This window comes from Diadema antillarum, unplaced genomic scaffold (assembly GCF_040938485.1).
Source record: "Diadema antillarum isolate AM-2024a unplaced genomic scaffold, OU_Dant_1.0 seq00001386_RagTag, whole genome shotgun sequence".
In the NCBI taxonomy this organism is placed as follows: domain Eukaryota; kingdom Metazoa; phylum Echinodermata; class Echinoidea; order Diadematoida; family Diadematidae; genus Diadema; species Diadema antillarum.
Genome location: NW_027272142.1, coordinates 483,225 through 509,283, shown reverse-complemented (window position 1 = coordinate 509,283; position 26,059 = coordinate 483,225). Strand labels below are relative to the sequence as shown.

Sequence of the window (26,059 nt, the reverse complement as noted above, 5' to 3'; positions counted from 1 at the left end):
GCATCGCATCAATGGTATGTCTCAAAGTCTCCTCCTAACTCACTGTGATTTCAAATGTAGGAAGCTCAGCCCCAGCCTGAATTGGAGAATAGTGTGAATGTGCAGCTGGAACCCTTCGTGCAGTACAGTTTCCGCATCATTGCTCGGAACGCCATCGGAGACTCGCGACCCAGTGTGGCGTATAATATGAGCCGACCGACCTTGGCCACCGAACCAAAGTCGAACCCAACTGGAGTAACAGGTTCTAGCACTGACCCAAGGTCCCTGGTCATCAGATGGGATGTGAGTGCCCCACATTCCAAAGCCAATTTGTCAATCAGTTGCAAAAAAAAAAAACCCAACAACTTGACACGAATACTCATCAATTTGAATGAATATATATGCAGTATCTGCTGTTACATGGATGTATAAGGGATAAGAACCAGCAGTGGCTGTTTGGTGGAAGCTCGGTAGTCTGATGGATATGATGCCTGTCTAGTAATCAGGAGCTTAGTGGTTTGAGTCCAAGTGGTGTCTATACCCATGTTTGTTTTTTATCATGGGTACTAACAAAACACTGATTGATCAGTGCTTATTTACACCAGTGAAGGGCAATTTGTCAGTAAGTTGCAGAGTTTGTCTCTTTTTTTTTTTTTACAGGGTGGAACCCCTACACCACTAGAGTCAGCAGGTTTAGGGTTCAAACAGTCAAGCCTTGTAAAGTCTCACTGTGTTTCATAGCAGCCATCACCTACTCGCGCTTCTTCACAAAGAGTCATAATTCTGTTCTCCTGTCTGCGTACATGTTGGAAGCTCACTATGCTTTATCTTGATAAGGTATCAAATTGAAATGCAGATCACACCTGCCAACTGTGCCTCTGAGTACTGCTGTTATATCAACAAAATGTGACGTATTAAAGTATGTAATTTTCTTGTGCTTTTTAGTAATCTCTCATAACCAGTTAAAGAATATGACTTTCCACTGTACAAGAAAAGTTCAGTTTAACTCAGGGACTCAGTAAATTATAGAATGATCCATCGTCAGCAATCCTAATTCAATGATCTATCTCCATTCTGCTCTGCAAACACAGCGTATACACCCCTACAATTACGCTGGAGCTAATTTTGAGTACTTGGTCCGATACCGCAAGAAGGGTACCACCGACTGGATAGAGAAGACAGTGGCACCCCCTACCACCTACCTGGTGGTCAATGCCAGCAAGCCCTACGAGGAGTTTGACATCATGGTGTCGTCTCAGAATGATGAGGGTGAGGGGCCGGTCATTGCCGAACCCCAGACAGGGCACTCAGGAGAAGCTGGTGAGTCTTCGCTCTGTCCTGGATGATTTCCGGGGACTCTTGGTTGTTGGATTCTCAACAGATGCAAGATGGCACAAAGTTGGGATTGCACCTTTGCCAGAGAATCACCCAGTATACCATCTTTTTATGCATACCACTAAATCTACAAAAACACAGACAAGGAAAACCGTTATAGGGATACAGGAGTTTATCTATGAAGACTTCATAAAAAATGAAAAGAAGAGAAAATATAAAAACACACACACAAAAACATCCCAAAATATGAAATATTGGCTGTTATATTCTTCCTTTACGGTAAGCTTGTCAAAGTCTTTTCAGGAATTCACTCTTTGTTAGCGCGGTTATCAGAAAGATTTCACCAGCAGAGGACAATTCTAGACACCGCCACACTGTACAAAGCAGACTACACCTCGCCAATCCGACAACATCTTCATTAACATGATGAAGAAATGGATTTCTGGCGAGAAAATTGTCCTTCATTTTATAAAACAGATGATGCACGTCTTTTTGTGCGTCTGTAGGAATAGTGTGCCTGACGTAACTACGGAATTTAGCCTAAACTCACTTGGCATAGCCTTGTGGGTTAAGCATTCCACGGTTACCATGTGCACACAAAAGTGATGCGCAGGACAGAGTGGATCAGTGAGAATTGCATGTGCGAGTTTAACTTTGGAACTGTTTAAACCCACAATCGCAGCTTATGGGTTTTAGATTGTGGCAAAGTTAAACGAGAGCATCCAATTCTCACTGATCCATGAAATAGGCCTCTGCATCATTCATGTTATAAAATGGTCCTGTAAATTCATGAAATAACAGCCTTTTTCTCCATCGTGCATCCGGCACACCTACAACACTATATGAGGCTTGAGCCATACCATCAGATTTTGGTGGATGCATGGCTCAGTGTGGATCAGTAAAAATCAATGCCTAACAATCGACCAATCAGATTACAGAGATTCTTAAACTCGTTGTATAATTCCAATTGATGTACTCAGACCTGCGCATCATTTGTAATTGTCCATTCATTCTGTATCTTCTTCTCAGCCCCCTCCCATTGTCTCATCATAAACTCCTCCCCCCCCCCCCCCCCAGTCATAGGCATTCCTCCGCCTCTTCTCTTGTTCCTATCTTTCTAATAAGAATATTTCAATGTTGTCTCGCCAATCCCAGCTCCAGCATCATCTCCCGATGGCGTATCAGTGGAGGTCCTTGGTCCCAACAGTCTCAATGTCACCTGGCAACCAATTCCTGCGGAGGATGCTAACGGTGTTCTCCTGGGATATGTGGCAAGTCACAAGCTCTCATACAACTTCAATATACTACACATCTCAAAGTCTGACTTGAGTATACAGGACTGGACACTAACTTTCTTTGTCGGGTGGCCCAAACAGGCCACTAGAATCTTTAAATCTGGAATTTTGGTAGCCCAAATAAAGAAATGTAGTGACCTAATACAAATGGAAACGTAACAATCCTTTTTCAATCATAAGGGAACGATTGTGCTGCCAAGAGATAGCCTTTTTGGAAATTTAGTGGCCCGACATCAATTTTTGGTAGCCCTGGACCACAGGGCCACCGCATATGTTTAGCACAGGTGTATGTGTGTTAGCCCAAAGGGGGACATTTGTACATGTAAGACAAACTGATACAAACAGACAGGGAAAATTACCACATTCGTCATAACATTCACAAAAATTAGGAAAATGTCAAATAAAAATATTTTTGTAGGTTCAACTAAAACAACTGATTCAGTGAATTCCATTCTTAGCAAATTCTGCAAACAAAAATCTATCATTTCAACTCAGCAGAGTATCAAAAGCAGTTGGTAGCATTGTTAATGTCATGGAATTTTGTCCCAAGTGTGAGGGTGGGTAAACTTGATTATGACACATAATATGTCTCCCTATTCATGTCTATTAAGGTATTTTATTACCAAACAGTAACTTTCCATGGACTTTTGGAGCTTGAGTAAGCCTTATTCTGTCTCTTCCCCATCCGTTTACCTTTAATACTACGTTCACATGACTGATTTTTCATTCTCAGCCTTTTAAGTTGAATATAGCATGTTTTTAACTTTGCGGATGTGCACAATTATTGAGCAGGTACTTCAAATAGCCCACCATTGCCTCAGCAATTAAAAGTTTTGGCAGCACATATTACAGCTAAAGGTAACTGGTCCTTAGTGTGACAGCAATCTTACATTACAGAACTAGCAAATGTGAAGAAAACTCCAAAAATAACAGAAGAGGAAATTGATCAGCAAACAAATTTAAGCTATTCAAATTCATGAAAATTCTTCCGTCGTGATGTTTTCATTGCAACTGATTGACAAATTGCCCTACATCGACGTAAGTATCATTCGAGTATGTACGCCCATGATTTTTTATCATGGCTACTACTAAAACACTGATCAATTCAGTGCTTATTTACGTCGATGTAGGGCAATTTGTCAATCAGTTGCAAAATTTAAGCTAGTTTCATTACCAAAACATTTCAATTTTTACGATATGTGGGTGTTTTCTTTGCTTTTTCCTGCAATCAAGTCTTAAAAGGACTGTACAGTTCTGGTTGAGGTGAGGATTTAGCTTTTAACGTTTTGCGAGATATTATTCAGAAACCACTCTATGAGATGTCAAGGAGCATGCAATTCTAAGGGGTATCAAAAGTTTATTTGATGAAAATCGGTTTTGAAATGCTTGAGATATCCAAAAACAAGGTGAAACAAAGATATCCTAATAAAGGTTGTGGCCTGCCGTCTTTTATTATTATCACTTTTTTGGATATCTCGGCCATTTGAAAACCAATTTTCATCGAATAAACGTTGAATCCTTCTTGAAATTACATACTCTTTCATATTCCATAAGAGGTTTCTCATTATCTCACTAGGAATGTTATTAACCTGAATCCTCTCCTCAACCAGTACTGTACCATCCCTTAAAAGGTGGTGGGGTAGATGTGTCAGATTGTAGTACTGACCTTGAATTGTTCTGGTTGTCTTTAGGTGACGTATAATAGAATCATAGCTTCTGGACAGGAAGAGCAGCAGTGTACCAAGTCGCCGTGCATCGTGGGCGGTCTTCAACCATTTTCCACCTACGATGTCCAGGTCAGGGCTTACACCGCCCAGGGTAGGGGGCCCCCCTCTGCTACCATCAGGGTCAAAACGGAAGAAGCCGGTAAGGATGCACTCTTGTTGAGGTTTTCGTCACTAGCAAAGCTTTGCGCTGGAGCTAAGTTATGGGAGGGGTAGGATGGAATGTAATTTTTTATTTTTATATATATATATTTTTTTTTTGTTGCAGATATATGAGTCTTTTTCACCAAAGAAAATTCCTACATTGCAATATCCACCTCACATACAGACCTACAGGGATGAATTTGATGCATGTCTGTACTCTCAAAAGTAGCATTCCTGTATGTTTAACTTTCCATGATTTAAGTGGATGAAGAATTTCTGATTTTGATACGGTCAACTTCATTAAAAAAAACAAATAAAAAAATAAATCTGATCTGACTCTGTGTTGGTGTTGTGTTGCATAGTCATATCCTTAATCCACGACATGTTTATCCGTGTTTCTACAAGTAATTCTGTCTTTCTAGGTTAACTCTTTGCATCAGAGAGTTACTGAATATGATAATCATAGTTTTTGTTCTGTTTGGTTTTTTGCTAAATCTTCACCCCTCTCTTCAAATAACAGGAATAAGTGTTAGTATTGAAAAGTAATAGGAAAAGTTAGGTTGCTGTGAGGCTCCTTGGTCCATGCCAAATGGTCCCCCTAGTCACGTTGAACTGCTACTGATATCTTTCTTTTCTACAGCGCCTGGAGGATTGGATATGACCGCTAAGGCCTACTCAGAACGTATTGTACTGGCCTGGAAGGAACCTCTTGAACCAAATGGCCAACTGCTTGGATACAAGATCACCATTGCACCAAGTGAGATCCGTTCCCTTTCTTCTTCCTCAAAGTGTTTTGCTACTGACTGTGTTGTCAGAACTTGAAAAATCAGGGTCCTGTTTTATGAAGAGTTATAATTGATTGCATAGTTGACTTCCATTGTAAGTCTACGGCAGTCGGTGTGGTAAGGAAATTTATAATCGACTATATCTTTTGATAAAACGGGGCCAATCGATAGCTGTAGACTTTACACCACTTGCAGGGCTAAACTGATTTGTGTAGCTGCTTCCAGTACAGATGCACATCAACCTCACAGCTTCGGCTTGTGGTTTGTGTTTACATGCAGCTACAAGTAGGTACATAGTCTTCTGCTAGGTCTCATGCCACCAGAACATTTTACTGTACGGTATGTAGAAAGTGAATCAGACAAAACAAGTATCTGTTTTATGGGATATGATCCCATATTGAAGTGGCTTTGTGTTGGTCAGAGGAGAAGAATTGAATTCCTTTGCACTGTGTGTGAATGGTAGACCACAATGAATTACTTTGGGTTGTCATGGTGATAATCATGGCGATAAATGCTTGTTTTGTCATGGGGTAGCGTGTTTGGTGTTAGTGTATGGATGACAATAGTGGTTAGTGTCATAGTTTGCTGACAGTCAACATGATGTGAGTTTCATTCACTCCACTTGTGTAATAAATGGGCATGCACTGTGAAGTGAAGTGCCAATATTCTGTACAATTCAAAATTACTTCAGGCTCTTTCAGTAATTATTGCACTTATGATGAATTCAATTCAATGCAGTTCATATTTTGGATGTCAATTATGCAAATCAGAATACTTCAGCTCAGTGAGAAATCCTAGTTTGATTTGTAAGACACCCATGACAGTAATCACTATAACTTTGACTATGAGTTTGATATCATCACATGTCCATTCACCACAAACCCTTGACATTTTTTTCAGTGACAGTGCAACACACAGGTGAAAGCCTGAATTTTACAATTGGACCAGATGAGCCCCTATATCTTCGAATTGGAAACGGTCAGGTTCAACCAGAAACGGATTACCACATCAAGGTTGTGGCCTACAATGGAAAAGGGGAGGGAATCCCAGCAACAGAAGAGCGCACCACAAAACTAGCTGGAAGTAAGTCGGCACGTTGTGATCGTAAACACAGAGACTCCAACCCCAAGCACCTTCTGATCAGGAGATTCTCCCACCCGACACCCCTTTAAATGGGTGACTCCAACTTGATGTGCGCCAAGTCCCTTTCGGCTGAAGTTCAGGGCCCACTTACGCCTAAGGGCCTTGGAAGCTCTAGGGTTCTAAATGCTATCTCAGGCTTCTTTTTCAACATACGATGATACTAAGTAATTGTAATAATTCAGTGATTCAAATCATAGGTGTTTTGGGCAGGAGAAAGATCATTTCAAGCGGGGGAAAATACATCATGAGCGGGCAAGAGCCAGGGAGGGAGAAATTAAATGTCAAGCAGAGAACAGGAGATTTGGCAAAAATGGGCTTTCGGCGGGAGATCTCCCATCAAAAGCAGGAGAGTTGGAGTCTCTGTAAACAACAGCTAGACACCGCTCAATCCTTAGCATCCTTTGGGAGCTGGTAGGAACAGAAAACCTTAATATAGCATTGTACACACTGTCCAAAGTCCCTGGCACCGAAAGGGGTATGGCAAAAACTTTTGGGAGCAAGTGTCCCTGTATTACTGCTTGCTTTGTCAGGATGGACATGAGTCATTCTTTTCAATAGAGCAAGACTTTGGGAGATGTGATTGTGGATTTAACATGCACTGAGATGAATACTCTGTACAAAATGTTTTTCTATTTCATAATATATTCCTTTTTATTTATTTATTCATTTATTTCTTCATTCATTCATTTGATTAATTGATTGTTAATTAAGTAATTTATTTATTTATTGAAACTTTTTGCAATGATATTGCCCACCCTCTCCCATTCCTTCTTCATGGCTTCTGCACATAATGAATACCCTTGATTCGTTGTCTGGGCTCATTATTGTTTGCTCTTGTTGGTAGTTTGATTCTTCTCTTTCTTTCTTTCTTTCTTTCTTTCTTTCTTTCTTTCTTTCTTTCTTTCTTTCTTTCTTCTTTCTTTCTTTCTTTCTTTCTTTCTTTCTTTCTTTCTTTCTTTCTTTCTTTCTTTCTTTCTTTCTTTCTTTCTTTCTTTCTTTCTTTCTTTCTTTCTTTCTTTTTGTGGGGGGGGGGGGGGAGATGAGTGACGGGATGGGGTTTCCAGGCTTTCAAGTGGCCCTACTTTTCCTACTTTTTTCCTACTTTTTTACTGCTGTCCCTACTTTTCCTACTTTTTTGCTCAAAATCCTACTTTTTCCTACTTTTTCCTACTTTTTTGGTGAAAAACCCCGCAAAAAAAAATGTGCAAGGCTACTTGCATAGTTGATACTCAGAAATGATGAGTAGACTCTAGTTGCAGAGTCTTACTGGTGGGGAGAGCCTCTTCAGCATGAAAGAGGGATAACACAAACCAATCAACCACAAGACTGCTGCCAGCCTCAGCTTTTGCTCCTGTGCAGATGTGATTGATCCCACTGATATTGCAGCCTAGGACTTGGAGCAGTGTTCATCGAGCTCTCATCATTGCTCAAAATTACCAGGCTCTCCAAAGGAGCAAAAGTGAGGCTGAGGCAGCAGGGTTGTGAGTACAAATTATGATTTACATGTATTGTAGCATCAAGAGTTCTGGTGAGTATCAACGAAAACTACTCCAAAAAGCCTGCACATGTCCTGATTTATTCCTACTTTTTTTTCTTTAATGCCCTACTTTTTCCCTCTTATGTCCTACTTTTTCCTACTTTTTTAGAGATTTTGTTCCTACTTTATTCCTACTTTCTTACATTATCCTGCTTAAAAGTCTGGGTTTCTCTGCTGTCCCTGTTGCAGTATGGAAAGTAAGACGTGAAACAATTCTGTAGGGTCTACATTTATACAATGAGGCATGAAATATCAGAATGTGTGTTTTGCAGCAAGTAATTAAATTTAGGACTAATCCTTTAAGAGATCAGGGGGGCATTTCATCAAGCATTTTGTCTGACAAAGTTGTCTGACAAATTTGTTCTCAACCAATCAGATGCAAGGATTTCAGTAGCTTGTAACAGTTTGTCAGAAAAATATCCAACCAAAACGCTTCATGAAATGCCCCCCAGATGTAAAGGACAAAAGTTCAAACAAAAAACTTTTAAATTTTGCTGGATCATGCAATGAAAATCATGAAAATGTGTACCTAATTATCACATTTGAAGTGGTGATGTACATTGTGTATATAGGACCTGTGACAGAGTAAATATTATGCCAACAATGTTAAAGTCCGTGTAATGTACACACACATATACTTACGTCAAATAAACTGTCTCTTGTGGAAGCACAACAGTCGACCTCTTGAGGTCAAAGGTGACAATGATGCTAGCACAGTATACTTGCATTTGAGATGAATAGACACCCTCATTGTTAACCTGCTTCTTCTCATTCCGTGTTTAGAGCCAAGCAAACCCAAGAAGCCAATGGTGGCCTCCGGAACTGACCATGCTAACGTCACTTGGGATTTGGCCAGCATCAACCCAACCCCCATCAATATGTCTGTGGCATACCGGAAGAAAGGAGGTAAGAACTACCACTTTCTATTCTCTCTCTCATGTAATTCAACCCCTCCCCTCCCACCCCCCCCCCCTTCCTGTTTTTGTGATTTTTTTGTTTTTGTTTGTTTGTGTGTTTTTGTTTTTTGCATCTCTCCTCTGCTATGTTTGATCGGTTTGTCAAAAAAGTTTGAGACCGAGTCCGATTGGTGTGTTGAGCAGAGATTTTTGGTGAAAATTTGCTGTGGTTCTGTGTGTGAATTTTGTCCGTAGTATGTGATGGTTAAGTATTAGAGAAAGAGATGGTATCATGTTATGGAAACTGACCCATTTCCACACGTACAGGAGGCTATTGTGATACCAATACAACAAGAGAAACAGATATTTTCTACTCTTTGAAATTATTCAGATTGCTTTTCATTCTTCTTATATGAGGGTTAGAAGCGCTATGCTAAAATACTACATCATTGGCACATTTTTATTTTTTTTGTATTATATATATATATATACGTACAGTAGAAGAAGAGATAAATTTATCTTTGCTCAACCATGTATCATGTTTGCTGCCATCTACTGTTCAAAATAGGATAGTTTGGTTATTTTCCACATCCCAAATGAGCATTACATGTGTTATATCCATGGTCATTCCCCAGTAAAATTTCTGGTTGTGTGCACATGTATGTATTTATGTGTGTGTGTGTGTGTGTGTGTGTGTGTGTGTGTGTGTGTGTGTGTTTGTGCTTGTATGTGTATGTGTGTGTGTGTGTTTGTGCTTGTATGAGTTGTATGTGTATGTGTATTTGCATGGGTGTGTATGCGTGTGTGTACGAATTCTTATTTTGAAAGCTATATATATATGTATTCCAGTGTATTTGTCATTCATTATAAAAATGTTGTGTTTGTGTATGAATAATCTGCACGGATTGACACAATCCATTTCCTTCAGGCAAACTATTTTGCACTTTGTACATGGAGTGCTGGATGGAGTTTGTCTTAAATAGCAAATCAATGTCTGGGGAGGCTCACTGAATGTGTATTTGCACATGCGTCTTTCTGTTGTTAATATAATTTTTTTCTCTTTTTTTTTTGGGGGGGGGGGGTCTTCAGTTACAAGTAAATTTATATTTCATATGTCGATCTTTCTTTACCTCTCTGGATTTTAACAAGTCATGGAACAAAAAAACCCATGCAATGATGTTGAATTATAAATATATTTGTTAAACAAAACAGCTGAAATTTATGAATAGGGATTGATTATAGTGATAATGTTAGGCAGTGCTTGTATTTGAGTAGGTATGGTTTTGTATAAAATGGAGTTGTGTTTCAATGAAGAAGACCTTGACAAGATGCATTGTTTATTTATACATGAGGACTTATTGTTGACATTTGATCCAAAAAGGGGACTTAAATCGAAAGAACATGTTCTTTTTCAGAAGTATAATGTGAAACTTCATCATTGCGAGAACAATTTGAGGAAGAGTGAATGATAGCTGCATAGTCTGAATCAGATCCTTATTGCTTGCTAATGCTGGGTTCCCTGTGTTGTGTGATCTGCTACACACATCAGGATCGGCTATTAGTAGCTAATCAAGGAATTTTGTTAAACATCGTCTATCACCATTTGCGCCACTATTGAAACTGTGGTCTTAAGTTTGGAGTAATCCTTGCGATCTTACCAGATCTTATCAGATCGTGGTAATTGTTTTGATCGTAGAAAAGTTTAGATGATTGTGCATCATTGGATATCATGGACAGTAGAATGCTTGAGAAATGATTGTCTTTCCTATCAATTATTTTTGCTGTATGGACCAGTTTGTGTGGTGTGATGTATTCATGTTTTCAGAGCAATAGAGCATATTCTCCATATCAGCTCTTCAAAATTGGTAAAGCAAAAATCAGAAGGTTTCACACAAAAAAAAAAACCAAAAAAAAAACCAAACCAAAAAATAGAAAATAATAGAAAAAATAATAATATTAATGATAATAATAATGATAATGATAATAATAATAAAAATGATAATAATAATAATAATAATTACTATTATTATTATTCTTTCAAGAGTGATTTGCTGCTTGTCAGCGAAACCAGATTTTCTCTCAATAGATGTTGAACCTTTTCAATGAGCATGCCCAATGACCCAAAGTCAGAAAGGTAGTAAAAAACATAAATACATGGTTAGAATTCAGTCTGTGAAACTGAAACTAGGGAGAAAGTGGCAAATTGGTGTGCCAATGTGCATTCAGCACTGCATGTAACACACACACACTTGTGTAGTCAATATTTGCATAATCCATTAACTACATTTAAATTACTTTCGTGAATTCTGGCCATTGAGTTTGTTATCAGATATACCGGAACCAAGAAATGCCCTCAATGCTTGGAATATGAAATCTTACCCCCATCTCCCCCCCACCCCCCCCCCCCACCCCCCCCCCCAAAAAAAAATCCGAAATAAAACAGATGAATTATATATATATTTCCTTTCAAAGCTTGCTAAAATTGACAGAAATTAGAACAAGAAAATCTTGAGATATACTGTAGAACTGAATTGGAAACATGCATAGTTTGAAACAGTTTGCATAGGGACAATTTTCTAATAATCCAGAGATTGAGCTGGTAATAATGTATAAGTGTTGCGCAGAAAATTGAAATATGTTATCACTATCTATCAAAATGGTGCCGTGAAAACATCTCCACAGCTAATTGTTACATGCATACCCTGATAACTTCGGCACTGGTATTAAATTCTCTGCCTCACATAAATGTATGTATCATGGGAAGTGTAGGAAAGAAAGCAAATCAAGACATGTTAGTTGCCTTTACAGCATAGGTTCTAAATTCATCATTCATGGCGTAATCCTCAATCCATGCGAGCTGTATTTTTTATAGCAGTGAATATTTCACCCATTCAGATTCCCCCTGTCATCTAGTACTGTTCATTCATTTATTCGTGATTTGTGATCTTGGAGACAATTATGGCTCATTTGTAAACCATTCCTGACCAGATGAATTAGTCTGTGAATTCCCAGTGGACTCCGAGAATGAAGTATTTTGTTGCTAGGCAACAGATATATAGCCATGGAGACATAGGGCTCTGAATTAATTTAGTTTCCGTATCTCCAATTCACTGCTATTTTGTGCCTGGAGCCTTTGCTAAGACTTGTAGCCATCTTGTACCGGCTTGCCCATTCACCGAATCCTTTTTGACTATTTAGTCCCCTTCATTATTTCTGCTATGCTAACATGAGATGCAAAATTTGTTCTGGAAGATCAAATCAATTTAAAATGCTTTATCCAATATATGTGCATCAATTGTTTGTGTCTTAGAGAGAATGAATGAATGAATGAGTAAATGAATTTGTATCATGAGTATTTGGATTAATCACAATGTCTATTTACACATTTGAATAAGTAGCAGTGTTTGTGTAATCAAGCATTCCTCAGATTTCTTATACAAAGCACATGAAAATTCTGGAGAGATACTAGTGAGTGATTGGTGCTGCATTTACTCAAATTCTGTATTCACATCAAAATTCCATAGGTATTCATATCATGGGTTAAGGATGGGTGTGATTCATGAATGAGTAAATTTACTTTCATTTTTATCACTGATGCCTTTTATTATCTAGAAGGTAATTAGAGTTTATCAAAATTTATGGTGTTCTCACAAGTCATGTAAATATTTTGCAGACTTTGAATGTACAAGGGGATTTTCATATACTGGAGAAGATTTTTAGAATAAATAGGACAATTAAATGAGAGTGCCTACTCGGGGATTTCATTTCTCATTAATTATTTAGTACAAAAGAAAGAGAGGACGGTTTCGTGTTTCGGTGTCGTATTTAATTAGAACAAATCGGTATTCATCAAGCAAAAGGCTTTACACAGACTGGAGAGAGGATCACGTTAATGAACTCACACCAAAGCATCTTAGAGTCCTGCCACAGACAAACAGACTTACACACAAAGAAACAGGGAGGGGGACGACGCCCACAGATTGGGAGTATTGTAGCCAGGTTCCTCACCCATGCCATTCATTACACGCACTCTCTAATGGTATTACCATCAGCCACTCCTAACCCCCAGGACAAAGGAAGCCTGAGGGGTTGGCAGACTGCTTCTAACTCCAGACCAGAAGTGGTCCAGAAAAAACAAGGAATATGTTCATGCCCTAAAAGCTCCATTTTGAGCCATTTGGACTGGATGACTCACCTCTTGTTCTCATAAAGCTTGATTCCATCCTTTCTTGGATTTTCATTCATTTCCATCTGACTCTTACGGCTCAAAATCCAGCACTTTGTAAGATTTCCAGATGTACTATATTAATGAAGGCAAGAGATTAATATTAACAAGCAGTGGGGTGAAGGTTGAGGTGTGAGTTTTGTTGTTTGTTCGTTTTGTGACTAGCAATAGTCACCAAACGGTATCAACCAGGCACACTATGCCATATGCTTAAATGAACAAATGTCATATGCCCAGCCTTTTGCATAAACTACTTTTATATGCATTCATAAACTAGTCATTGTTATGGAATTAAATCTCACCAACTCTCATGTAGGATGGGACGGAAGAGTAGAGAAAAACAAGATATTTAGACAGCAATGCAATCACAGAATACATCTTTCATAGAGGGATTGTTGGCCTTTGAATTTTGATGTTGAAAACTTTTTAAGGTTGGTGATCAGCTTTGTCCAATGTTGGTCATCATGTTAAGGTGCTTCATGCACTCATTCCAACTTTTAGACGAGTAGAAGAGACAATGCTTTGTTCATCTCATATACTATGATGTCAGTGAGTAGGCAATTTCTCATATTTCTTGGACATAGTGCATTACAAGCTGCTCAGCCAAACAAAAATGTTTATCATCCGAAACCCTTGATGAGGAATATCGGAGTGCCTGTGTGTGTATGATATGTGTTGCTTTATGAGGGTTAATAGAACATCACATAAGCAGTATGCTGGCCCCAAATGGATATCTGTAGTTTGATGATAGGACCAGGAGCAGCGTGTTGATTGGGTGTCACTACTGTGAACTCATCACTACTACCAACCCATTGAGGGTGTGAAGATAACATGGTATGATAGTCTGGCTCTGTCCTTGCCAACTTATATACATGCATGTGTGTTAGAAGGTTAATTGTCTCTCTCTTTCTCCCTCTCTATCTATCTATCTATCTATCTATCTATCTATCTATCTATCTCTATATATCTCTATCTATCTATATCTATCTATCTCTATCTATCTATCTATCTATCTATCTGTCTATCTATTTATCTATCTATCTATCTATATCTATCTATCTATCTATCTATCTATCTCTCTCTCTCTCTATCTATCTATCTATCTATCTATCTATCTATCTATCTATCTATCTATCTATCTTCTATCTAATTATCTATATTCTGTCCATCTCTTTATCTGTCTTTTATCTATCTTTAATCTAGCTATCATCTATGTATACAAACCTGTCTATCTATCTACTTAACTTCCTCTCCATCCCTCTCTTTCTGTCAATCTGTTTATATATCAAGCTACCTAGGTGTGTTTACTGTTCGACATGCTCCTACCTGTGGGGAGGGAGAGAAAAATCCCTTGTCCCTGGTTCTACAAACTGAAGTATGCCCACAAAGATTGTAAATTTTGTTGGAATAGAATACAGAATGCTGAGCATTTAAATCCCAAGTGTTGCTACATAGCAAGATAACATTGACGCTAAATTTGGATGTTGGTAATCATACAACACACACAACACCAGCTCATACTCTAGTGGTGTATTCCCATCAACCTTGCCCCTCCCACAGAGAGAATATTTTCAGTTGGTTACGGGAGTGAAATCCACACATGATCCTTGGCTTCCAACTGAAAGGCAGCTGCACAAGCCATCAGCTATTTTGATTAAACGAAATACATAGCGGGTACAGGTTGCCCACTCCATATCACCTCTCTATTACATTTCTAATCAGCGCTGACGGCTGGTCCACTAATTGCTATTTCAGCACACTTGCTTTAGCGAGGGATTGGCTGCCATATTTTCCCATCCCTGTGTTATGAATACCAAAGATCTGAGGACATCATCATATTTTTTTATTTTTTTAATTTTTTTTTTGTTACATGGGAGTATTATGACATCACTTAAAGATGTTCATAGGAATTACTGTTATTTAAGCACAAGTACTTAGAGCTGTTTGCATAATTATGTCAAATTAAAGCACTTTGAAAAAATATATGGCGAGGAGATGTTCAGGACCAAGGGTATTTCGAAATATATATCAGCATTATACTGAGGAATATCTTTCCTTTATCTTTTTACTCATTATGAAATGAGAAGAAGGTTAATTAGCCTGGAGTGTCTCTTGTCCCTTTTGCTCGTTTAAAGGGATACTCTAATTTTCCTCTAAGTGACTCAACAAATGATACTTAGTGGTTTGAAATGTCATGACGACACTGAACCTTTAATGACATGATCCAGTGTGTCCTTTTCGTGATGTGATCATTTCTGGGCTCATCCAGTCGATCTGATTGGAAAGAGGATAATCAGCAAACACGTTGGGTACACAAAACTAGAGAGGCATTAGAGAGCTAGAGGAAGTCCTGAAGGGAAGGAGGAGGAGTCCTGGTGAAGTGTTTGGTGTCATGTGACTCCAGGGCTGTTGCATCATGGGATTGAGGACTGCCGCAATTACTCATGAGACCAGTCTCATTCGCATTGTCACAATAGAGCTCAGAGGTGCAAATTTGAGTATGTGACTGGAAAAAGTGACTGTAAGTGCAAGTAAAGTTGGCTTGAGGAATCACTGTATTTTTTTGCCCAGGTATTTTGCCCAGGTATCCTGTTACACTGCAGACACTTTATCATAGCATTCTATTTAGAATATTTGGAGGAAGTATGATAAAAGTAAATTTCAGCAGTGAGCATTCAAAGATGGAATCTCTTCTTGGATTAGACATTTTTTTTTTTGCTTTCTATGGAATAATCACATTTTAGTAGAGTTTTGTCATGAGACATGATTTTGTGAATGAGGTAGCAGCTAGTGAGTTGATAGATCAAACTCTGGAATAGCTTTGTATTGCAATAGATATACATTACTTTCTAACCAATGATTTAAAAAAATCAAATCCTCATTCTGCATCTCTCTCTTTCTCTCTCTGCTGAGATTGACCACTGTACAGTTTTCGATACATTTTTCTTTTTCAGCTTACAAACCTGTAAAACTTGGGAAAGTGGGAAATGTGGGCTTGACACTTTAAAACTGGCAAATATTATTTGACCCCCCAAAAAATGCTCCTTCATTCTTGAAGCAAAAAATTATAACAAGAGTAAGTCACTTGAAAAAGTAGGTTTATAGAGCTCAGGATTGGTCCCAATTAGCATCAGCTGACAAGAGACTAGAGATACTGCCATGGAGATAGACAGGGTCATTGCCATGGAAACGCATGAATGGATGAATGGATCCAGGTGATGGATGCATAGTTCTCATGATTCCGTGATCAATGAACGATGTCTCTCCCATACTGCTTTTGTGAAGGGAAGTCAGGGAACACAGAGTGATTATTTCATCAGGTCTTTTTGTTTTACGCTCATCCCGGTATACTAGCTGTGAATTATCTGTTACTACCGGCAGACAAAATTGGTTGTAGTTGTGGAAATATATATGCTACCAGTTTCGCATTCGTGTTTAGATGAATGTCAGGTATACCATATGACTGATTTTTGTTCTCTTTAAAAGTAGAAACAGAGTTGTACTCGTTACAAAATGAGATGGTGAGATATTTTTAGCTTCGTAATCAAGACGGATTTCGTGGCAGAGCTGACATCACTAGACAGCGTTTGGTGTGGGCTTGCTTTGTGACGCGGGGCAAGGGATTGTGGGATTGGATAGTGTGAATGATTTGAGGGCAGGGGCAAGCCCCTGAGCTGTGAATAATGCCCTAAATCCAGCCGGTCTTAATTCCAAATGTTTCTGCTGCATGCATGGCTGTGTCGCATCCAAGTCTTATGGAGTAAAGTGGATTTTTAGGCTCTCTGCCATCTGCCCCCATATGGCTGCTATTTTTTCTCACCAATGGCACGAATATTGGAGGTCACTTTTGTCTAGAATTTGATAATTAGCCAAAATGTATGTTTCTCTGGAGTGAACAAGGAGGCATTTTGTTTCCAATTCCATGTCTGGTTTCTGAGGAAATTACAATCTTTTTACACATCATGAATTCAGTGAGAAAAAAAAAAATATGTTTCTGAAATTAGAAGACAATTTCTCTTGCACTTTCTTGTATTAGCCATGAAAGTGAAAAGTTCCCAGTAAAGACTGGCAAGTTGAATAGTGGTTTATTTCCACACAAGAAAGTTAAGTTGATTCATCGTGTAGATATAATATGAAAGTATTTGATGATTGCGGCATTTTTTCACAGGCAAATATGATCTATTTCAGTCCGTATTAATGGAACACTGGATTAGGTACAAACAGTGTGCATGTGCATAATTTACATAATAGGAGGCACCACACTGATAAGGACTGCTTGTTTTTGCTACATCTCTTCAATACAAAAGAATTCAGTCAGCAAAGTACAGGTACTGGAATTGAAAATTCAGAACTATATATAGTAATGAAAAATTCAGAGCAATATGCAACAAAGGGTAGGATAGAGCTTTATGAATGGAAATTGTCATCTTGCATTTAACATGGAAAACTTCAATTATATCACTTTTTTCATGATTTTAACATGAATAATTGGTTAGCATAGAGAACTAAGTACTCCTTGTTCATTATACATCAGAATAAGAGATGTTGAAAGAATAAAGGCAGTGTGGTCCAGGAGAGATGGCCTCCGTGTTGCGTCTTCCAGAAATCAATAATGGTTATCTTCTTGTTTAGGAGGGTATTACTGGGAGACCAGTGAAAAGAGGGCAAGCGATGAATGGTGGAAGGGGGTCAGTTAGGTAATCAATGACAAGTTTCGACCCTTTTCTACCCAGATACACAGAATAAGCACCATACTGCAACTTAGACCATGTATGCCCAAGTTAGCATCTCTGGATGCCTCTTTTCTTTGAAGTTTACTGACCGGTTTTTATCATGGGCTTTAGAGTTGTTTTTGTTGTTATCATTGTTTTCCAAAAAAACAAGATACTTGAATTGATTCTGACTTTAATTAGTGTATTGTTCAGAGATTACTTCTCTAAGCATATTATATCCGTGAATTCCAACAGAAGGAGTGCACAATCACATGCACTGGCTGGTTTCAGTGTAGAGTTAGACGATGAAATTTCATGGTACAGTAATTTATTTTAAGCTGTTGTGCTTGCTGAGTTTATGCCTGAGAGTTGAATTTTTTTTTCATTAGAAAGGAAGACAGTAGTTTACTTGAAAGAGAAAAAAGAATAGAAAGAGAAAGGCAAAGTAAAAAATCTCCATACATGATTGAAGAGCCAATATGTTCTTGTGTTTTGACTGCAGTGTTTGTTGTGTACACATGGTGTGTTTACAAAAGTTTTTTTTCCCCTCTGTGTACAAGAAAGGAAAATAGATTTTTCATCTTTGTGTGTATACCTGTGTGTGTGTGTGTGTGTGTGTGTGTATGTGTGTGTTTGTGTGTGTATGTGTCTGTCTTTGTGTGAATGGTTTTCTGTGTCGCAGACAACGTAACTGTGACCATTGGTAGTTGGGTTTGGTTCGGTTCATCCTATAGTCTCGCATAGCTGAGTGCATTATCACGTGGTGTTCAACGGTGAGTAGCCACACAGTGCTCTGGATTACTGAGGCGCTGGGAGATCTCTCTCCCTCTCTCCCTCTCTCTCTCCCTCTCTCTCTGTCTCTCTCCTGTGTAGCCAGCTGGAGCATTGCACTGCCCTCGTGTGAGCAGTGAGATACCAATGTTGAGTGCATCACTGCGGTGGTGGACAGTAAGGTAGCAATATCCCAGAGCCCCATACCAGTTTGATGCTCTTCAGTCTGTCCCACTTAGATTGGGAAGCCAGCGTCAAGATACATCTTGCTCAAAGAGTGAGGATATCAGTTGTGACCATATCACCGCGAATATATATATGTGTGTCTGTGCACGCATGCCTACATCCCAAGGGTAGATTGTGATGTGAGGGAGCATTCTGGATATACATCTACCACACGTTCACTCTCTCTCTCCATCCCCCCCCCCAACCCACCCCACCGCTTCTGATCGTGTCAAAATAATTGCATGACACCACTACGGCAGGACCATCTGGGAATGTACTGACTTTGCCTTGCTGAAACGTGATGGTTTGAAGCTTTTTTTTTTATCTGCAAAACACTCCGGGGAGATTGCTGCAGAGTAGTTATTCACTCCACTTACCTGCTTTACTGGAGATAACGTTCAGTCGCCTTGCCTTTGTTATTACGGTGCTTTGGAGTGAGAGCGCAATATTCTGGGCATCAAAGTCTCGTTAAGCTTGCCAATTTTGAGCTTGTCAACGTCCCGTCCCGACCGACAGATATTGGATCGTGGGCAGGCCAATCTCAGTGGGATCATTAGTTTTAGGGTTGTCTTGAGAAAGGCGTTGCGTCATTCCACCGAGGTAAGTTTCATGTTCATCTGGCACCAAGATAGAATGTGTGAACATGATAGAATTCTGTCTTCATTATTGATTTCTGAATAACCAGAAACCTGAGCAGAAGCAAAATTTGGGAAGTACATTTTTTTTTCATGTCTATGGCAGGGCTGCCAGTTTGTGTATTTATATATATTCTATCCTTCCTCAAAATGAAGAAAATAAGTATTTCAAATGAAAAGATTTGACTTGTCTTAAAACTAATTCAGCATACTTCCTAAGCATCATTTTTTTCCATCTTTAAACGAAAGTACTGTGTCTTTGGGGGATTTTTCTGAATGTTTGTGTATGTATCAATTTATTTATTTATTCTTCTTTTTTTTTTTTGGGGGGGGGGGGGCTGTAGAGTTAGTCCTGATATGAGTTTTAGGAAGATAACTGAGTTTTATTGACCTCAACAAAACATTGAGTACACTGCAAACCAGACCCTCATGGTCCCTAGCAATCTTGCCGTATTTCTTGAGCAGCTTGTTTGCATAAGTTTGCTACCTACTCTAGGAAAGTGCAGATAGGATTTCATTCTCCTTTTGCTCTCCCCCCCCCCCCCAAAGCTACAGACCAACAACAGTTACGAAAATTCTTCAGCATTTTTAATGCACAATTGCGGAGAAGCCATGTCAGACCTACCATTTAGCAAATTGCTATTTGTTCGTAGCCACTTAATACTCCAGGTTAGTTGTTTGTTGAAGGCTCAGTATACTGGATACGAGATGAGTGGTATGTTTCCTTTACAGTGAGGACAACCCCTCACTCTTCTCCAACATACCAATTACACCACATCACTGTCAAATGACACCTCAAAGTCATGACAGACCCTCTTAGCCAAGATGAATGTGATTAAGGATGCATTCGCAACTTGAGAACATCTCATGACATCTCTGTGTCCTGTTGAGTGATGGTGTGATTGCTAGCCATCGTACCCATTTGATAAGAGGAATTAGACTGCTAAGCATTCTTTCAAACAGAAATCATGAATGACATAACACCTATGGTTCATCTCTCTTCATTGACTAGACATAGCAATCACCAAGGCAATCGTGATGAAAGGCAACAATGACGTGATTGTAACATTCAAAATGTTCTTCTTCTTTTTCCTTTTTTAAAGGGTTTGGACGACATATTTTTACATTTGACTTTCCACACAAATTGCATTGATGTTTTTACTGTACTAAAACATCATAATTTCTTCTGGAATTTTGCACAGTTGTTTCATTCCAATGTATTCACAGCTTCTATTCCCATATGAAAAATTGTTATCTATGTAAGCATGTTTCCAAGTCAGCAAAAACATTTAATGACACTTTTATATCTTGGTGTTGTCATATTGCTGTTGGCTTTGCACCAACATCAGCATCCAAGTCCTTGTACAATTGTCCATCAAACATTATAGTTTGTGTTGTGATAATGGATCGTAGAAATCATGTTTGTTGTTTCAGTCTCTTACTTTTGACCTATATATAGACAGAGCTTGATAATTCAAAGAAGTACTTTGTGTTTACATGTGTGAAAATCACACTGGGACAAGGTGAATTTTGTTCATGGTATTTCACCATAAATGTGAAGGCACCTTTTGAGGCTATCTTTGGTTTCCACATCTTCGACTCCTCTCCATGACTGGAATGCTCAGTGCAGCATACCGTAATAGTGACTGGGCAATATTCATTTATGTTTGAACAGTAGGGGGATATAGGTACCCCATGATCACCGTACAGAAATCACAAATCAGTATCTTGACTGTGTGTCTCTCTCTCTCTGATCACCCAGTCACCTAATGCGCCACATATCGCAGTCATTTACTGAGAGGTAATCTTCTCAGCTTGCTTAGATTTGCTGTCCCCATCAGAGCAAACATTAGTTTGCAGCTGTACCTACTTTGTGTCTCACAAACCAGCTAGTAGTTCAAACATGATTGTCCTGATTTCGACATTATGAAAAAGAGGGATGTATATGGTACATGTTGTATGTATCCACTACCATCCCACATACATATATAACTAGACGATTGTTCCCCATGCTAGAGTAAAGCCTTTTTATAGATGGCTTTTTACACACCAATGATTCATGGGGTATGATAGATATTGCGGCTGTAGGATGTGAATTGTTCATGTATTATTGTCATGTATTACAGTTTGTGTGTGCTTGGTGGTTTGCAATGCAAAACCTTTGTAGGGGAATAGACATGAAAAAAAGAGGAAATGAAAAAAGAGGAAATGTGAATCTGACAAATAGTCTAGAGTTGTCAAAATCCATCATAATGAGTTATATTTTCAGGATGAGCTTAGGAGCCATGACTTCCCTTACCTGTGTGTTGTATTTGGTTCTTAGCCAAGGTACATACAATGATCATGAGATATTTGGTGAACAGGGATAACAAAACCCACATATATTATATTTGTGTATTGAGTCCATCCAACAATACACTTTCCTCCTTGATACTGACTCCAGCTTCATTTCAAATGATTTGGTCCATCTGTGACCTAAAATGGAGACGTTTGTTGGCTTGTTGTCATGGTATCCAGACATTATGCCATTACTTGTGACATTTACAAATTGGGAAAAGAGTTGTTGCTGTGTATACAATACCTAGTTTTTAGGCTTGTGTAAATGCTTCATTATGTTGGTCCTTGAGAGTAAATAATGTGTATATTACATCCTAAACCTAAAAATTCTGGGTTTCATGCAGTCTGTCTGAAAAGATGTATGTTAAAATTATTTAAGTAACACTCTCTGCAGAATATACTTCCTGGATACATTTGTTGTACCATGTGGTTCCCAACCGTTTTCCTTTTCTTTTTTGTCAGTATGAAAACATACTTATCCAAGTAACTTTGAACACACTTCATAGGTATTTGAACTTCTAAAGTTTGATGCCAAAGTTAGCAAACACACACACACACACACACACACACACACACACACACACACACACACACACACACACACATACACAAAATGAAACAGAAAAAAAAAATGATTTCTGTCAAAAACCTTGGAGGTAGGTTAGAATTCCCCCACAGATGAACGACTGCATAGGTTAGTGTTGACTCTCCTATTGAGACTTGGAGACAGAGAGTAAACTAAGCAGACTGTGTGGCTATACACCTTGTGAAAGGCAGATCTGATAGTGTCAACAGACAAGTCAAAATTTGAAGGCGATTCACTTCTTTGGCGTTGTACAATAGGCTGTGTATACAAATTTTCTCAAGATGTACACCATAGATGCTACCATGCAGTTATAAACTGGAAGTCTTATATCCCACTAAATGCATTTGGACAGAGTTGTAGTTTGTGGTAGCATCAATTCAGCATTTTTACTCATGTTACAGGTACATGTATATCGAACATGCATGTGCATTTTACATGCTTGTCTACCTGAAGATTCTGGTTGTGTATTAGACATGTGATGTAGTATCCTTTAATTCTACATGATTGCATGAGATGACCATTGTTTATAATAAATGCTGTAAAACCAGAAATATTGGCGGCATGAAATTTTCCTGAATTGCCACTGGCATTTCAGTGCATTTTGCAAGAACTTTTGCATGCATTTTACTTTTGGGAATCTTGGCTCTTCGCGAAAATGTTATGCACGCAAAAGCTTCTGGTTTTACAGTAGATAGTACAGGTGTAGGGTCGTGACCTTTCAGGAGGAAGAGAGTTAGGAAGAAGGCATCATTTATTATTGGAGGGGGGGGGGATGGTTTATTGGAAGTTGAATCAGTGAATCGTAATACAGGTGACTGAAAAATAAGATGAAAACTGGTCCAACTTTGTAATTGTTGATAATCACTTGTTGAAAGAAGATCTAAGTAATAAAGGGTGTGTTTTCTAGTTACTGAATGGATTTAAGGCATGCTAGAGGTCATAGCATGCCTGACTGCATGCATGAAAGAAGAAAATTGAAAGATATGACTGATAGCCAAGGTACTGCAGGGGCGGAGAAAAAATGCAGAACAAAGCAGGAAATGAACAAAAAAACAAATCTGATCTGTGTATTGTGCTGTCCAGACAGTGGTAACAGACAGGTACTAGTGGATATAGTTATATATATATTTCTCTCTCTCACACACAACTTCTGACTGCCCATCTGTGTCAATTCCCTCTGAAGGACTGCAGGTTCCTCTCTAGTTTTCGTTCTCTTCGTCAAAGAGACACATCGATTTGTGGTTTGCTGGAAAAAAATTGTGTGAATAAATCACCCCTGTAGATTTCACAGCTGCGATCTTTGTCAGTGGACTTGGAGTGAATTTAATTGCTGTACTGTGCTGTCATATATGGTGATATGTGTGCTCTACCACCGTGTTTTGTGCATTCCAAATGGTGACTGGAACCATTCTGATTGCTGTCTCGGGGAATATAGTCTCTGTCTTGATCCGTGGAAAATATCCGGTTTTGGTCTCTTGATTGTTACAGACATATTATTATTATAAGAGACGTCACCACTCAATTCCAAGAATGACCAACAGCACAGGTAAGTTTCAAATTCTATACCATGGTGATACTCTAGAACATGTTGTCTCTCACAAATAGTTGTGTGTGTACAGTGTGTGAGAATGGATGTGATAGCATACATGTGTGTTCTAGTTAGTGTCATCTGGTGTAAACTCTGATCTTTTCATATTCAACGTGGTGTTCCTCAGCAGCTTTTGCGGTATGATTGTGACCCAACTTATCACCAAAATTGTTTAGCTGTAAATCTAGGTGTTTCATACAAAATATGGACTAGTATAGTGCAAGTCTAGGATAATACATAATTTTAACACAATTAGCACAGTTGATGTATACATAACAATATTGAAACTCTGCTTAATTTAGAAAGATCTTGAGAATTATCTTGGATTATGTTATTATTTTCAACTGAAGACCTAAATGTTGATATAACAAGCACTGAAATGCATATTCTTCAGAGTATGTGATATACATTGAATGCGAAGTGATGAGATGGAAGAATGTGATACATCTAAACTAATGATATCTAGCAGGAAACATCCAAACAAGGTGAAACAGGAAACCCTTGCTGGAGGGACTTTGTGTACGTTTGGTCAGGTAGTGAGTGATCGCATGGAAATATTTCAAAGGGCATCTGTGGTAAACGAGATTTCTTCTATTGTAAGCTGATGTATTAAGAATATCTCTTCTCTCAGCTGATGTTATGATTCAGTCTTCACCTCGCCCACAAATGGCAAAGTTTTCATCTATTTGGTAGTAGAGGTGACTCTATCTGACTGAATATAGTATCATAGAGAGCAAATATTAATAGTGAAGCAGATTCAAGTTTGCTTTTAGGAGATTCAGATTATAAAGAAGTGTAACAGCCTCAAAGAGAATTGGTGTCTAGCAAGATAAAGCTGAGATTTTTATATCCTGCTTAATCAGTTGTTCTTTTTTGTGTCATATTGCACTTTTTCATAAGGCGTATATAACTTCATAGTTTCCAATGTTATGAAATGCTTGCCACGTGGAGGCATTAGTTAGCATACATTGAATGTTTTGATAAAACAATTAGTTTTCAATAAATGAATGTACACACCACACACGCACCCACCTATAGTCTGGCAGTATTAGGCAAGCTTCCATGCTCGTTATTCCTTCTCAGCCACCATACAGCTGGTGGTAACCACAGTGGCCCTCTCCAAAGTCATAGCTCATTAACTTGACATTTGATGCACAGTGCTTGTGTGTATACGATCGGTGCTCATCTACGCTAATTACTGATCATTTGTTGGAGACATAGCCTGGACTGTCGCTCAACCAGGAAGAAAAAAACCAACCTTCATCTGAGAATTGTCTCAGTCTAGTCTCGTCTGACCTTTGCTCTGCTCTGCTTATTTTGAATCAAGTATTCACTGCTTCTTTAGAGGCCACTTAAAACAAGTCATGATACAATTAGATACAATAATGTCTTTATCAGATTTGGGGTGGTAGGGAACATATATCGTTAAATCAAACTTGCATACAGAAAGTTATGGTTGCATTCACATACGTGTAGCATCATGCTCTTTGCTTGCATGGACTAGAAACCATGTTGGACCTGTAAGTAAAGACTAAGCTTTGTAATGACTTGAAGCGAGACGTAAAGATCAACACGCAAAAACAGCTCACACATATGCAAACACATGCACATGTACACATGCACAGACACCTACACACACACACATACATACACACTCACATCTTACACATGTATACACAGTTACACATGTATGGCCTTAAATCAGTTGTTATAACCTTAAATCAGTTGTAATAACCCGTAAACTTTATTTGTACATACCCTTGCTGATTGCTTTTACAGTCCCCGAGTGTTACCTTGCATTAAGCTATATGCGTGCTCTGTATGTGATACAGATAATTGGTTGACATTAGTTGCGGTATGTCTATTGTGTCTGCCTGTCTAGCTAGTACGGACCAAGAGAATGGAAGGAGGGACACGGTGCGATAGTTTGGGATGAGGAAAGATGGATAGTGAAGATGCGGAGTGGAGATGGATGAGGAGGGTAATAGATAAGTGGTAGGGGGATAATGGATGGGGGAGATTGGTGGTTAGGTAGAGAAAGAGGCAGAGATGTAGGGACAAAGACACCAAGTCATGTGATGGGGGTGGAGTTAAGTGGCAGTTTGAAATGAGGGGGTGTATTTAGATTTAGGACTGAGAGAT

At 38.7% G+C, this 26,059-nt stretch overlaps 1 protein-coding gene across 1 annotated transcript in view; it reads left to right on the top strand.

The window, feature by feature from the left end:
• LOC139708907 (neuronal cell adhesion molecule-like) overlaps positions 1-26,059 on the top strand; it is a 67,562-nt gene that overhangs the window by 20,808 nt on the left and 20,695 nt on the right. Inside the window, exons 14-20 of the mRNA XM_071620872.1 lie at positions 61-282; positions 1,071-1,299; positions 2,470-2,585; positions 4,301-4,475; positions 5,118-5,234; positions 6,163-6,345; positions 8,726-8,848. Of these exons, the coding sequence (XP_071476973.1) occupies positions 61-282; positions 1,071-1,299; positions 2,470-2,585; positions 4,301-4,475; positions 5,118-5,234; positions 6,163-6,345; positions 8,726-8,848 (1,165 nt within the window). The remainder of the gene's footprint in view (positions 1-60; positions 283-1,070; positions 1,300-2,469; positions 2,586-4,300; positions 4,476-5,117; positions 5,235-6,162; positions 6,346-8,725; positions 8,849-26,059) is intronic.